Consider the following 14,878-nt stretch of genomic DNA (forward strand, 5'->3'; position numbering starts at 1 on the left):
AAGTTCTGGGATGTAAAAGAGCTACACTGTATTGGCAGGGGAAGTTGCTCCTGACGGCTCAGTAGCGAATATCTGGTAACCAGGGCTAAAGTTTAAACTTGCTTTAAGGAAATTGATCATTACTATTCTAGGATTAAGTTTGGAAATAATTTGTTCTGATACGATACTTGATATCATAGGGGCTGATTATTTTTTTGTAGGCTCTTCAGTGTGGAAAAACTCAGGGGCAGATTTACAAGCACCCTGCGCTACCAGTACGTCACTTTTTGTGTTGTACCGGTGGCGCATGTTAACGCTCCATATTTACAAGGACAGGAAAAGCCACCCTGCTTGGCTTTTCCTGTCCTTGTAAATACGGCCCCTTTACATGCAGCACTTTGCATGAAAGGGGCGTTCCATGGGTGTTGCTATGGGTGTTCTCATGCAACACCCATGGAACACAAGACACATTTCCTGATTTATGAGGAATCGTAAATCTGGAAATGCGTGTGAAAGGCGCAACGAGGAGAAATGTATTAATTTCTCCTTGTTTTCTTTTCCCCTTTCTATGCGTGCTGCATTCTGCAGCACACATAGAAAGAGGAAATCACCTCTAATAATTGGTTATGTGCAGGAAGGCTTCCCTTCCTGCACATAAACAATCATTGAAACAATGACTTTGTTCAACTTCTATGTGTGCAAATGCAGCACACACAGAAGTTGAAAAACTGCATTTTTCAGATCGTTTTTGTGCAGGAGGGGAACCCTTTCTGAACAAAAACAATCTCCCCACGACGCAGGCATCCTTGCACCATGGTGCAAGGGTGCCTGCGCCGGAGCATGGCAGCAGTTTGTGTGCTAGCGCAGGGGAGAGCACAGGAATGCAGCATATTGTTGTAAATATGTCGCATCTCTTAGCGTTGAAAGTGACTCAGTGTGGCGCAGCCAAATGGCTTGCGGAATGCACTGAGTCACTTTCTTGTAAATCTGCCCCACAGTTCCTAGTTTTGGGCAAGAACACTCTGTAGTAATATTAAGAACTTACTATCTGCACGAATACGAAAACACTATTTGCCTTACATTGTTTTTTTTTTTTTTAAACTTTGTTTATTGGTTTCAATCACAGCCATACATACATGCTTGGACGACATGTTCAAGGTTGTCAGCATGATAATCGAGCAGACATTAATTCTTATTGCATATTAAACATTCCCCCATGACCCGCTTGTCTATGCATCTCCATTTCAACAGTAGGTGACACACAGGGATCCCCTCAATATTTATTCCAATGTGACCACTACCTATCCCATTTCTTGGGACACCCCCGAGCCTTAAAAACCTCGGTCTCTGCCAACATGCATCTATCCATTTCTTTGGCCCACAGGGTGACAAGTGGTGGGCTCGCTCCTCCCCATCCTCTAGCCAGCTCTCGCTTCACCAGCGTGTATCCCAGTGTTGTAAATTGCTGTTCAACTTCCGTGAGATCAGTCGCCTCCCATATGTTCAACAGTCCCAGTTGTGGTGTTAATACTATGTCCTTTCCCAAAGCTGTTTGCATGTGGTCTGAGGCTCCCTCCCAAAGGGCTCGTATCTTTGGGCAATTCCACAGGATATGGTAAAATGTGGCCTGCTGACCACACCCCTTCATACAAAGGTTGTCAGGTCTAGCTCCTATTCTCGCCAAAACTTTCCCTGTGATGTATGATCGGTGGAGTATCCTAAGCTGAATCAGCCTGAATCTCTGTGTGATGGCCGCTTCTCGAGGGGACATAAGCGCCGTTTGCCAGTCCTCGTCATCTGTAGGACCTATGTCGCCTTGCCACCACTCCCTGAGCTTCGGAAAGGTGTCTGGCAGGTTATTACTCAATTTCTTATAGGTTAGAGATATTGCCTTCGAACTGAGGGGCCCGTCTAGCAAACGGTCTTCCAGAGGTGACGATTCTGGTATATCTGAGAGATGGGAACGCCGCCTGAATCGCATGTCTAATCTGTAAATACCTGTACGTTTCTCCTCGTGCCAGATGGTATTGCCTCTGGAGGTCACCGAAGGTAAGTATTGCTCCCATCTTAACCACGTTGCCTTACATTGTTAAGTCAAGTCATTCTTTATTCGATCATTCAATGATCATAAAAGATACAATACAGTACAATCTTACATGGAAAAACAAAAGCATGGCATCATTTACAGACTTATGAAATATTAAAAGAGTAATAGATACTTGCTGATTAAAAAGAACCAAAGAGACTAACAGTAAAATCATGTGACATTCTGTGCCCTCAGATATGGGTAATCATTGGGTCTTCCAATGTGTTCCGCTGTGTGCTTTTAGGTAAAGTGATGGACGCTTATCCTCTGGCAGAACCTCAGGACTTTTGGATTGATGGCAACAGGAAGATCTCAGTTCCCATGATGTCCGTCACCGGCATGTTCCAGTTCAAGCACGATGACCGGAAGAACTTGTTTGTGATCAGAGTTCCCCTCAGCGAGAACGACTTCCTTCTGTTGGTTCAACCCACGCATGGAAAGACCTTGGAACGGATCGAGTCAGAACTGGCCCCTGACTACTACGCCTCGTTTTTTGAAAACACTGGAAGCAGGTAAACTGAAGAGCATGTCCACTCCCTGTCTGTCCCACTCTCTCCTATGGTGCTCCTTCGTAGTCTAAATTTTCCAAGAACACTGGCCACCAATAGAGAAGGTAGAAATGAGTGTCGCACAAGTGTTCTCTCTCGTTCTGTTGTTAATGACTGGGTCATTCTTCTCCCTTCATTTTTCTTAATTAGTTTTCTATCTATATCAAGTTAGTTCAGCACTTAGTGGCGGATAACAGCTAGTCTGGAGTCTTGGAGAGATATCCCAAGATTACTAGAGGCTGAAACACCCGGCTCGATATTAACGGCTGGTTACAGGTGTGGGAGTCTGAATGCACAAACGCAGCCTGGCACGAACCTACTGGACAGGGGGTCTGGGAGAGGGTATAATGCTAGCCACAACTGCCCGACAGCCTAACCTTCCCCACTGACTAACCCGCCCAGATGCCAAGCTTCCATTTTCCATATGCTTGCAGGAGGTGGGACATGGTACTGGAATTATCCTGGGAATCGGAGGTAAGCATACAGATTTAAACTCAGTAATTCCAGATCTGAACGGTTATTCCCCAATCAAGAGACAATTATTTGTAATTGCATGTAGAAGAGGTGCAATGAAGAACCCGAATCGAGATTATGAACATGGTCATTTCAGCACTACAGCACCACGCAGCGTGGAATCATGGCTTTTAAGGGGGATACGCTTCCCAAGACATTTTTGGGCGTTTTATGATTCAAAGTACCAGATCCCAGAATCATCCAGTCATGTTATTTATTTCCCTGTGTAACATCTGGCCAACTTAAACAGTTGAAAGTTAACATTTGGCAGTCTCCATAGTTTGCCCTCAATGCTTTACCCTGACACATACACTAAGTGTTTTCTTCTTCCTTTGATTGAGATCCGTCATTTTAGCAATTGCAGAGAATCTAATGAGGCATTTCTCCAATTAGAAGACGAGGATATTATTAACTGTATTAAGCTGTTTTTGAAAGTTGCAATGCGGGCACGAAAATCAATGTCTGCATTGGAAATTTAGTCTGCTCAAGAGTTTGCATTTGCACTTTAAAATCTGCTCTGATATGCACTGTGCTGTCTTTAATCTATTTTTGTCATGATTTTATTCTGTACTTTTATGGCTCAAAGATCTGAACCGAATAAAGAGTTTATTGATTGATACTCTGACACATTCCAAGTGGAATAGAGGCACATTGTACTTTGTTATTTTATGGGGAACACTCATGTATTGCTTTCATGACCAACACAATAGGAGGGCAGGTCCAATTTTTATTGAGTGACCTCATAAAAAAATGTGCACACTACCTTTTTCGTTCTTTTCCACAGATTTGTTCATCTAACACTGCCAAAGCTTGCCATCGAGAACACATATGATCTCCAGGAGATACTTGCCAACATGAGGCTACCCACCTTGATTGGGAAGAAAGCGGACTTGAGTAGAATGAGTAAAGCGGATATCAGAGTTGGAAAGGTTAGTGCACTAATGTGTATTTCATACAAACAAGTGCATTGCTGTGTGTTATAGTATACTTGATTCTGTGGTAGCAAGTGCAAACTTCATGCAAATGAGTGCGGCATCGAGGAGGATGGTCGGGCATGCACCTTGGAGGAAACACAATTTGAGGCTGCCCGCAGTAACAACTGGCAAGAGTCCCAGTTCCCAATGGGAAGCACCAGTGATGTTCATCAGCAACAATTAAGTACTGGTTGTGGTGCAGGTAAGCAGCATAGGTTGCTATGGTCTAACAGCTGCTAATGACCAAGAGAACCAGCAACCTTATTTCAATACACAGTACTTACTTTTGTTCAGTAAAAACAACTGAACCATAGATTTTTCTACACTTTGTGGCCTAATTGGCTGGGAGTAGTCCCACTGGCCTCATTTTATTGTTTGAATTTGGTATTTGCACTGAGTATATTGGACACACCCTCATTAGACATTGATTGAAGATGACTTCTTACAAGTACTATTCTAGTTTCTAATATAGTATTTTAGAACTGTTCAGATGGCCTTTGCATTTATAATTGTGACACAAAGATACAGCTGCAGGGGTTATCAGAGATGGATACTCCGGCGATGAATTGTCAAAATTAAAGAATGCAGTGGTGAGGGGAAAACAAAGGTCTTTCTGAATAACTTGGGTAAACAAAGTTTGCACCACTTTTCGAGGGAGAAAACTATACCTAAAAATACGTTCAAGGGTAGAGACGTAGAGACACACAGACAGACGTAGACAGTCTCAGAGTCAGTCTCTGTCTCTGTCTCTGTCTCTCTCTCTCTCTCTCTTTATCTCTCTTTAATAAGGGATTGTGTTGCCCTTGCTTCACACATGGTGTTGCAAGGGCAATGCAATCCCTAAGTCAGAGTTACCAAGCAATTTAAGGCCACCTTGCGCAGCCCTGAGCAGCTTGCGAAATCTGGAGTAATGCAAGGCAGTGCAAGTTGCTCCTTGCGTTATTCTGCCCTGGGAAGGCGTTCTATGAATGGACCGTGGGCGTTCCCATGCATCCACCCATGGATTTTGGCGCATTCTCAGATTTACCAACACTGGTAAACCTGGGAATGTGTCAAAATGCTATGCCTTCTCAGGGGAGGTGCAACAAGGGGAACTATCTGTATTTCTCCTCGTTGCTTTCTCTTGCTACGTGTGCTGCATAGAAAGAGGAAAATGCCTCGGAGAAATATTTTCGTGCCAGAAGGCGTCCCTTCCTGCACCAAAACAATCCTGCCTACAATGCAAGGGTGCCTGCATTGGCGCATGGCAGTACATTGTGTTCCAGTGCAAGGAGAGGACACGAATGCACCATATGATCTTAAATATGGCACATTCTTGTGTATTCCCTTTCATGCAGTGCAGCGCAGCAGGTGTCTTACTGCATTGCGTAAACGTGTGAGAAATCTGACCCACTATGTTTAACAGAAACATGGCTAACTGATGCATCAGGCCTAGGATTATTTAATGCTATCCCGGCTGGATACCATATAATTAGGAAAGATATAATAACAGACATTGGCTTAGAGGTAAAACATGGAGAACTGTGCCAGTTAAACAGATTTACCACAGTTCACAAGGCAGAAACTCTCCTGTTTATGATAATGCTCGCCCAAAAGTCTATCTGGTTCTTTCTAATATTATCACAACAAGGTGAGATACCTAATGGTAAAGAACCAATTAGGTTTATTTCAATGGCAAAGGCTCCCGATCTGTTAAGATGTAGGTTTATTAGGTTGTTTAACAGCAGAGATCCCATCCACATCCAATGTCAAATCCAACTGCCATCTATATCAAAGAATCCATTCCCACTTGGCAACCACCCACATTCCAAGTTCCTTTCATCATTACCTGGATACCAACACACTGCATCACAGGTTAGATACAGAACAAACACCACATCACCTCCCTCCCAATATTTCACAAATAATGAAAGAAACTTAAACTAAGAAAGAATAAATATAACTTAACAAAATAGAATACCGAAAATGAACAAAATCACAGCCCTCAACAAATACAATCCTGTAATCGGAGTAGGATTAGGATTTTTGTTGAACGTTGTGGTCTAGCACCACTCTCTTGTACAAGACCTGTTCTAGTCACATCCGCTCCATTGGGCTGACATTTGGCAACACTACTCAAATTACAAACTCTGTGGTCATTGATCTTTACTGTGTTTGTATAAACCTTGAAGACCCTGAACAGTTGACTGAACTTTGAGTTTTTCCATCTTTCCTGGGTGACGTGAATTTTACCTAATCTCCTATATTCACAACAGTACTTTTCACAGCTTTTCTCTCATCAGCCCACCTTTTCCTTTTCTACATTCTCTCGCTTTCTTTTTCTCAAATCCCTACGTGCCTATAACACTGTCATCCATCACAGACCTTTTAATTGCGACCCAAGAGGGTGTTCCCTTAGTATTTGAAACTCTGCCTTTATATAATCGAAAAGGAGCCACACCCGTAGAGGAATGTGGTGCAAATCTGTTCTGGGTCTGCTTTTATTAAATTTGCCTAATAAGGGTTTCAGCACATCAATTCTTGTGTTTGACTTTTTGAAATGCAGCAGTTTGTTCTCTGTGGCAGTGTTCAAGCTTTTTTTGTGGGTGGGGTGGCATTTTTTATGACAGCCGGTCATGCACATGTGCTGTTTTGAGGCCTAGGCATTGAACTTTGCTCTGTTCACCGAGTTTTCTGCACTCCGCGCTCTGTGGAGCTTGCGGAGTGCAGAAAACTCCACTTCGCGTAGTGCAGTGGAGTTTTTTCCCTGCTCGCACTCGCGAATGGTAAGTTGGCGACCGCGAGCTATTTTATATTTGATGCCGGAGTGTCACCTTTGTGAGGACAGACCGGTATCTACTGCTTCCAAGCTGTTGACAGGGAAATGCAGCAAGAGAAGCTTTCTTGTCCAAGAAAGAATAGGAGACATTTTAATGACCATGCCACCTTCTGTATATCATTTACCTTCTCCCTCATAGCCAATTCCCAGTTCATACCAGACACAACAGTCTGTTGTAAAGTTTTTTAAGTACTTTTACAAATCTCTCAACTACTTCATTGCTCTCTGGATGATATAATGCTGCTTTTTTTATGTTTAATTACTCTAATTCTCAGAAACTCCTCGACAACTCTGAGCTTAGAGACAATGGGAAACCCTCTCTCTCAAAGAGTTCTTCCAAGAAATCAATGATTACACCTGATTCAACAGAATTTACAACCTTGATTTCCGGCCACCCTAAAAACATATCAAGACAAAGCAAAACATAATGGTTCTGAGACTTCAATCTCACTGGGCCTAAAATGTCAACAGCAATGTCCAACCACTTACTTGTTCCTTCACTACCATTGGCTGTGTCCTACACTTTAAAATGCTGTCGCTGCATGAGCTTTCTGCACAATTGCGAACTTCTCTTTCTATACGCATATCCATGGCAGGCCGCCAATAAGCTTCTCTTATTCTCTCTTTTGTCTTGGCAATACCCGTATGACTGTCATGAGCATTATTCAATAACCTGTCTCTTAGTTTATATGGGTGAACCAATTTGCTGCCCCTCATCAGAAAACCATCCACAACAGCCTGGTCTTCTCTAACCTGCCAATACCCTTTCAGTTCATCCTCACATTCTTTCTTCTCACACCACCTAACTGAAATCAATGCCACAACCTTTTGTAACACTTCATCATTCACCAAACTTTCTTTCCAGTCTCCCTCAGAAATCAACCCTTCGGTAATTAAACACACACTGATCTCTTCGTCAAATTCATCACCACCAAACCACTCTCCTTCCTCTGACATATCACTTTCAACATTGCCTAATCTCGATAGATCGTCGGCCAAAATGTTACTGTCCCCAGGCAAATAGGACACTATGAAATCAAATTCCTGCAATGCAACCACCCATTTCCGTATCCTGTTTGAAACAAAGACTATACCCTCCTTGGTGAACACTTTCTTCAAAGGTTTATGAAGGTTTATGAACCTCAAACCTTTTACCCCAAAAAACCTTCTGTCTGCGCACCACCCAGGAAATGCACAGGGCTTCCTTTTCCACAACCAAATAGTTAAACTTCACACCTCTCAAGGACCTGGAAGTAAATAAAATTGCCTTCTTCCCAGCGACATTCTGGGTTAACACAGCCCCTAAACCTTTTGAGCTGGTGTCCTTCATTATGTAGGACTTCTTTGTTGGATCAAAACTTCCTAAATTCACTTAGATACCTCTTAACACACCTCCTTGTCACAATCCTGAAACCACACAAATACTCTTCCTGCTTTGAGTAGATCTCTTATTTGAGCAAAATTTGGGACAAATTTATTGTAGAACTCCGTCATCCCCATAACTTTCACCAGTTCTTCCTCGTTTTGAGGGGCATGAAGATTCCAAATGGTATAGACCAAGGAAGCTTTGGGTTTAATTCCAGATGCAGAGACAAAATGTCCCAAGTATTCAATCTCTTGAACATCAAACTTGCATTTATCTGCCCTGTGTGTGAGTCCTGCTTCACATAATTTTCCCAAGACTTTCCTCAGCCTAGCATCATGTTCCTCAAGATCAACAACAAAGATTAGCACATCATCCAGGTACACCTTGACACCTCCAACTCACCACAGAATGCGTTCCATCGCCCTCTGGAACACCGAGCCTACTGAGATGAGACCAAAGGACATTCTTAGGAACTTGAAGGTGTCAAACGGTGTGACGAAGGCCTTGAGATCCTGTGACAAGGGTATGTAACTTAATCTGATGGTAGGCCAAAGTTAAATCCAAGGATGAGAAGTGCTTCGCCCCTTTAAGAGAACATAACATCTCGCTTATGTTGGGAAGCAGATTTGCAACATATGGATCATCCTCAGGGGACGAGTGGGGGGCCTCAAGCGAAGTAGCCATGCTTTGTGGCCATTCTTGCTGTCATGACGCGTCTGAAGGTTCTCCGCTCGTTTCTACGGGGAGATGGCTGATGACTGTTACAAGATATGACGCAGTCACTATGAGTCTGTACCATCATGTTCAATGTATATTGGTGTACTTGTGTCTTTTCAGACGCCACTCCGCATAACGTGCAAAAGTTTACCAAGCACTTTTTCCTTGGCACGTCTGATCCAAAAAAACTTAGTCTTTCTTTGTTTATCTGTCATCCCCTCTTGGTACCTCTTTGTCTTGGGCATATCTACAAGTCGAGATTTGAACAACTCAGTAGGGAACTTAGCGCTGTGGTTACCCCCAAGCCACCTCTCACCTATGCGGGTTACCGTCCTCACTTCGGAACCCTTTTTTTACGTGCACTACCATCACATCAGTTAGGTCCTGAAGAAACGCCACTGATCATTTAGACAAACCAGGCGTGAAACATGTCGACCTTGTAATAGTTACACGGGCACATTAAGCCTCATAGTAACTCACCAACTTCGGGATTTTTAATCTACCGGGGTACCACACGATTAAAGCTTCTTCCTGTGGACACTCCTAGGCAGTTTTATTTTTGAACATCTTTCACTGCACGCACGTCACCATTTCTACTCCTGGATCCACTCCACACACCCGCACTCACCTGACGGCTTTTCTCTTAAAAGATCTCTGTGAAAGTGACCCTTCGGGGGACCCGTCAGGCATTGCAGCGCCGTCCCGACGAGGAGCAAAGGCCCAATGATGAAGCATGATATCCTTCGGGTGTGTGAGGGCAATTAAGAGGCAAGACTCGGCCCTCCCCTTCGAGATTGGATCCTTGATACTGGGGATGTACCTCTGCCTCTCTCTCTTTCCTCTTTCTCTTACCATCTACTCTACTCTCAATCTTTCGTTTTGTTGAGTGGGTGACACTCTGCACCCTGATCTCGGAACAGTGTCCCCTATGATTTAACGTTAATTTGTGGAGCACGGACACTGGACCGTAACAGGCTCCTGGTCCCCCTTCTCTCCTTTGTTGACTTAGCTGAAGATACGGGTGACACGCCTGTCCTTGTTCCCAGAGCTAAAAATTTGAGAGTGACAATACACTCTGAATTGAGCATGAACAAACGGGTATCGCTGGTATCAGCATCTTGTTTTCTACATTTAAAATTATTGTGGAAAGCAATTCCATTAAAACCTAAGTAGACCCGCCAGTCAGTAGTTCAGGTATTGATCCTATCAAGTCTTGAATACTGTAATGTACAATACCTGGGACTTCCTGCTAAAAGGTTGATGAGACTCCAACAAGTACATAATTGGGCTCCTAAGCTCATAACAGGAAGGAGAAATATATTGATGTGCAGAAATTGAAAACTGTATCATAGGCATCTAGGATCGAATGAATAGCAAAGTGTAAATGCTTGTCTTTCTTATCTATTAACAGGCTCTAAATGTGAACACAAAACCCTCACCTTGTGTAGAGGACCTTATACTTGATTTATTAGCCATAATATAGCGCTCAACTCGAATAATCCTGGCTCAGCATTATTAAGGGCACTCTAAACAGGGGCTAAGCCCTGACACCCTAAAAACAGGCCTTGTCAAGCATCTACTCAAGAAACTCGGCAGTGACTCCATACATCAAATTAACTATAGACCGGTCGCATGCCTGCCATTCTTGGCTAAGCTTCTGGAAAACTGTGTAGCTGTTGAACTGAAGAACTGTATTTCAGATCACCAATCTGGTTTCAGGTAAGGGCAGAGCACGGAACTGCAACTATACATGTTGTTGATGAATGATGGCCCAAATGTTTTAGCAAAGGTGAATGTTTCTCCAGGTACTTCTTATCCTCTAAACAGTGGTCAGCACCAGACAGTAAGTTAGTCCTGTGCACTGATAGTAAAAAGCTTGGCATTGAAGACTGTGTGCTAAATGGTTCTCAGCTTTTCTCTATGACAGAAAAATGGAAATCCATATGGGCCACCACTGGTGTTCACAAACACTGGTGCCACACAGAGTGCTGCAAGCCTCCATCCTCATCCCCCTCCTGATTAAACTTTGCTGAGGAGTCTGAGCTTTGCATTAGGGTAGAATTTGTCCTGGCTGTCTCACTTCATGCTAAATATCTGGATGTAAACTCAGCCTAAAGCCATCTAAACAGAGTTCATACTAATTTAGCCCCTGAATTACGATACCACAACACAAATCTTGCTTACCATCATTTCTCCTATAGGTATCACACTGTCGCTGGTGAAAAATTGCCAAATTTATTGGACTTAACCTCAATATGGCTAGACTTTTAGAAGCACATGAACATTTTTCTCAAAGGTGCAGCACCCCAATTGAGCATTTCAAGGAAATGATAACCCCTTTATTCCCAGTCCTGACTTGTAAATATGTAGTTTAACGTCTGCCTCTTAACAGAACTGACTAGGGCAAATCCCTCTAGATTGGCCTTCCCAAAGCCAGGCTTACACCTGAAAAAGTATCACTCCATGCAGCTGCATGCCTTATAACCAGTACCAGCAATAAAGACCAGATCACACCAGAACTGAATGATCTTCAGCTCCTGCTCAAAATATCATGCTCCTACAAACTCGCTTGCATCACCTGTCCATCTACCAGCCCATCTACACACGACAAAAAACCGTTGGCAAAAACTAAGGGAATCTGTGGGAGCAAAAAATCCCTAGAAGCAAAAGAGGTTTATATCTGGAAGTCCTTAAAACTCTAAAACACGAACATTGAAACTGACCTTTCCCAGAGCAACATCAAACTATGGAACACCCTCCCCTGCTCCAACAGGCAAGCGCCCACTCAACATTTTCAAATATTAAGACAAAGATTTTTCTGAATCACTAAGATATGATCATTTTAGGCTTGTGAGGCTGCAAATATTCTGTCTGTTTGCAATGATGATGGTGTATCATTTTAACATCAATGGGGCATATCAGCAAGGGCCGGCGATAATTATCGCTCAGCGCGCTTAGCGCGAGGATAATTATCGCCGGCTAACGCTGAATTTTATCGCTGAGATAGCGTGCTATCAACAACACTTCTCTCAACAGCGATAAAATTCCAGGCGCAAGCTGCCAAATGTGTGATTATCGCTGGAAATCCAGCGATAATCGCACAACGTTTGGCAATAGCTTGCTGATAGGGCAGGGCAGACTCAGCCATGATATCCACCTTCCATTGGATATCAAGGGTAAGTCAGACTGAGAGTAGGCGTAAGGAAAGTAGCGATAACCGCGGTAAGCGCTACTTTTCTTATCGCTCTGCATGTTAGCGTGCACCTTGATAATTGGAGAAATGTCGGTTAGCAACATTTCCCCAGTTATTTTGGGGAGGAACGCCCACTTTGCATCTCATTAGAGATGCAAAGCTGGGCGTTAAGGGAAAGGGCGTTGAGGCATGGAAACACGCGTTAGCGTGTCCATGCTGATAGTGCGATAAAATTATCGCCGGACCTTGCTGATATGCCCCAATATTACCTGTTTTATATACCCTGTGAAACCAGCCGCGGTCTGTACAGTTAACAGCGGTGGGGTCGGGTAAGGGGGGATTTCGAGGGATGATGCAGAGAGAAAATTAAATAATTAATTTTCCCTCTGCATCGCGCCTCAAAATCTCCCCTAACCCGGCCCCACCGCTGTTACCTGCACGGACCACGGCTGTGTGAAACAATGTAACATATGGCTTTTGTAGGAAACCAGTAACATGAATTCCAGATTCAAAATCCAGTTATTCATTGTTCTGATATAACAACAATGAAGGACAAAATGTGTTTCCCACTGTTCTGAGGTTGCAGGGAACCGCTCACTTTCCGGGCCCAGTTGAATTGGGGAACAGTAAATGACTGTCTGCTCCATCACTCAGTTTTTCCCACCTCTCTTGGGTCTCCAAAGATCTGAGCAATGCAGGAGAATGAGGGTGGTGGCGTCAACCTCCATCTACCTGGTCAATCACACACGAAACCTGACAAGGACTTCAGTACTGAAGAGCGACTCACGGAGAACTGCTGTCACCGCAATACCTGGCCTCCTCTGCGCGATGTTTCACTGGCTTGTGCAGTGAAGCAGATAACGGCTTCTTTTTGATGATATGTCCTATTTTATTGATTGCACATATTATTTTTAATTTCTCAAAAAGTGTGGTGATTTACCATTGATTTACAACTGTGTAAAATTTAGAGCCCTTTACTAATGCATGAAACTAATGATTCCCATTAAGCAACATAACATTTGGTTTATAAGTGCATTTCATAAGCCTTTAACATCTTCCTGGAATACTTTCAAAATATGTCAACAAAAGTTGGCAGGCAAAAGTGCTTGGGTCTGCTTTTATTAAATTTGCCTAATAAGGGTTTCAGCACATCAATTCTTGTGTTTGACTTTTTGAAATGCAGCAGTTTGTTCTCTGTGGCAGTGTTCAAGCTTTTTTTGTGGGTGGGGTGGCATTTTTTATGACAGCCGGTCATGCGCATGTGCTGTTTTGAGGCCTAGGCATTGAACTTTGCTCTGTTCACCGAGTTTTCTGCACTCCGCGCTCTGTGGAGCTTGCGGAGTGCAGAAAACTCCACTTCGCGTAGTGCAGTGGAGTTTTTTCCCTGCTCGCACTCGCGAATTGTAAGTTGGCGACCGCGAGCTATTTTATATTTGATGCCGGAGTGTCACCTTTGTGAGGACAGACCGGTATCTACTGCTTCCAAGCTGTTGACAGGGAAATGCAGCAAGAGAAGCTTTCTTGTCCAAGAAAGAATAGGAGACATTTTAATGACCATGCCAACTTCTGAATATCATTTACCTGCAGCAGACACGTATGCTGAAACGTTTAGCGTGCTCCTATCCAATGGTAACACTTGTATGTTAAAGAATGTCTTGCACTTCTTCCAGATTTTGAACAAGGTTTACTTTGAGCTGGAAGACAGCGGTGTGGAGCCAAAGAACCCCCCACGAGAAGATGGGCGGATGATTCTGACAATATCACTTCAGAAGCCTTTCCTCCTGGCAGTCTACGAGGGGAGCTCCAAGGCGCTGCTCTTCCTAGCCAGTGTCAGAAACCCACTGGGCGAAGTCTAAGCTCTTCATTCTGCAAAACCGAGAGGAAAAAAACAGAAATAAATATGTAATCATTTCCTCTACATGGCCTTTTTTCAATCCTTGTAGTATGTTACCGCAGTGTTAACACCACACTGACATAGCTGAGAAAGGGAGCAGCTAAGTACGGCACTTTTCAAGCTAAAGGTCAAAACAGAAGCATTAATGACTAAATCACTTTCCCTGTTTGTATATTACTGATCATGTCACGTGAAAAACGAATTCCTTCTAATGCTGAAATGTTGGCAAAAGTAGAAACTCTTTTATAGTTAACTGTCTTGTAACTTTGGTGTATAAGAACTGCTGTTTTATTATGGTATATTGTTTAAAAAACAATAAAAGTGTGGTCGAGGCAACGCTCCATCCCACCAATTTGTGAATACTGACTCAGTTGTGTGACAATATAACGTATATAAATCGTATGTTGTATCATTATGGAGACACTTCTACATCCTTACAGGCATTGATCTAAAGTAAAAAAGCATCATAATTAATGCCGTGAACTTGAGACGAGGGGAGATATACTATAAGATATACTCTAAGCGATGTACAAAACCACCCAACTATACACATGAATATTAGAAGGGCGAAACGTATACAAACGTATCCGCATACGTTCTACATGTTTTGTTACCACTTTTAAAAAAAATTACTTTTTATTTGATTCCTGCCTCTAGGTTCGATTAAAAAAAAAGAAAATCTTTATTTTTAACTGTGTAACATACATTGTAAGTTTTAGCGTTAAACTTCACCATAAACATTCGACTTGCTGTCTGGTCAGTAGAGCAACAATGAGTTCCATTATTGAGG

The 14,878-nt window shown here is 43.1% G+C and overlaps 1 protein-coding gene across 1 annotated transcript in view; it reads left to right on the forward strand.

Annotated features, from left to right (window-relative positions):
- The window catches only part of AGT (angiotensinogen), a 97,612-nt gene extending 83,164 nt beyond the window's left edge, over window positions 1-14,448 (forward strand). The window contains exons 3-5 of the mRNA XM_085611475.1: window positions 2,310-2,577; window positions 3,911-4,055; window positions 13,865-14,448. Of these exons, the coding sequence (XP_085467601.1) occupies window positions 2,310-2,577; window positions 3,911-4,055; window positions 13,865-14,050 (599 nt within the window). The 3' untranslated portion in view covers window positions 14,051-14,448. The remainder of the gene's footprint in view (window positions 1-2,309; window positions 2,578-3,910; window positions 4,056-13,864) is intronic.
- The last annotated feature ends 430 nt before the right edge of the window (window positions 14,449-14,878 follow it).

The sequence above is a fragment of the Triturus cristatus genome, chromosome 6, assembly GCF_964204655.1.
Source record: "Triturus cristatus chromosome 6, aTriCri1.1, whole genome shotgun sequence".
NCBI classification, from domain to species: domain Eukaryota; kingdom Metazoa; phylum Chordata; class Amphibia; order Caudata; family Salamandridae; genus Triturus; species Triturus cristatus.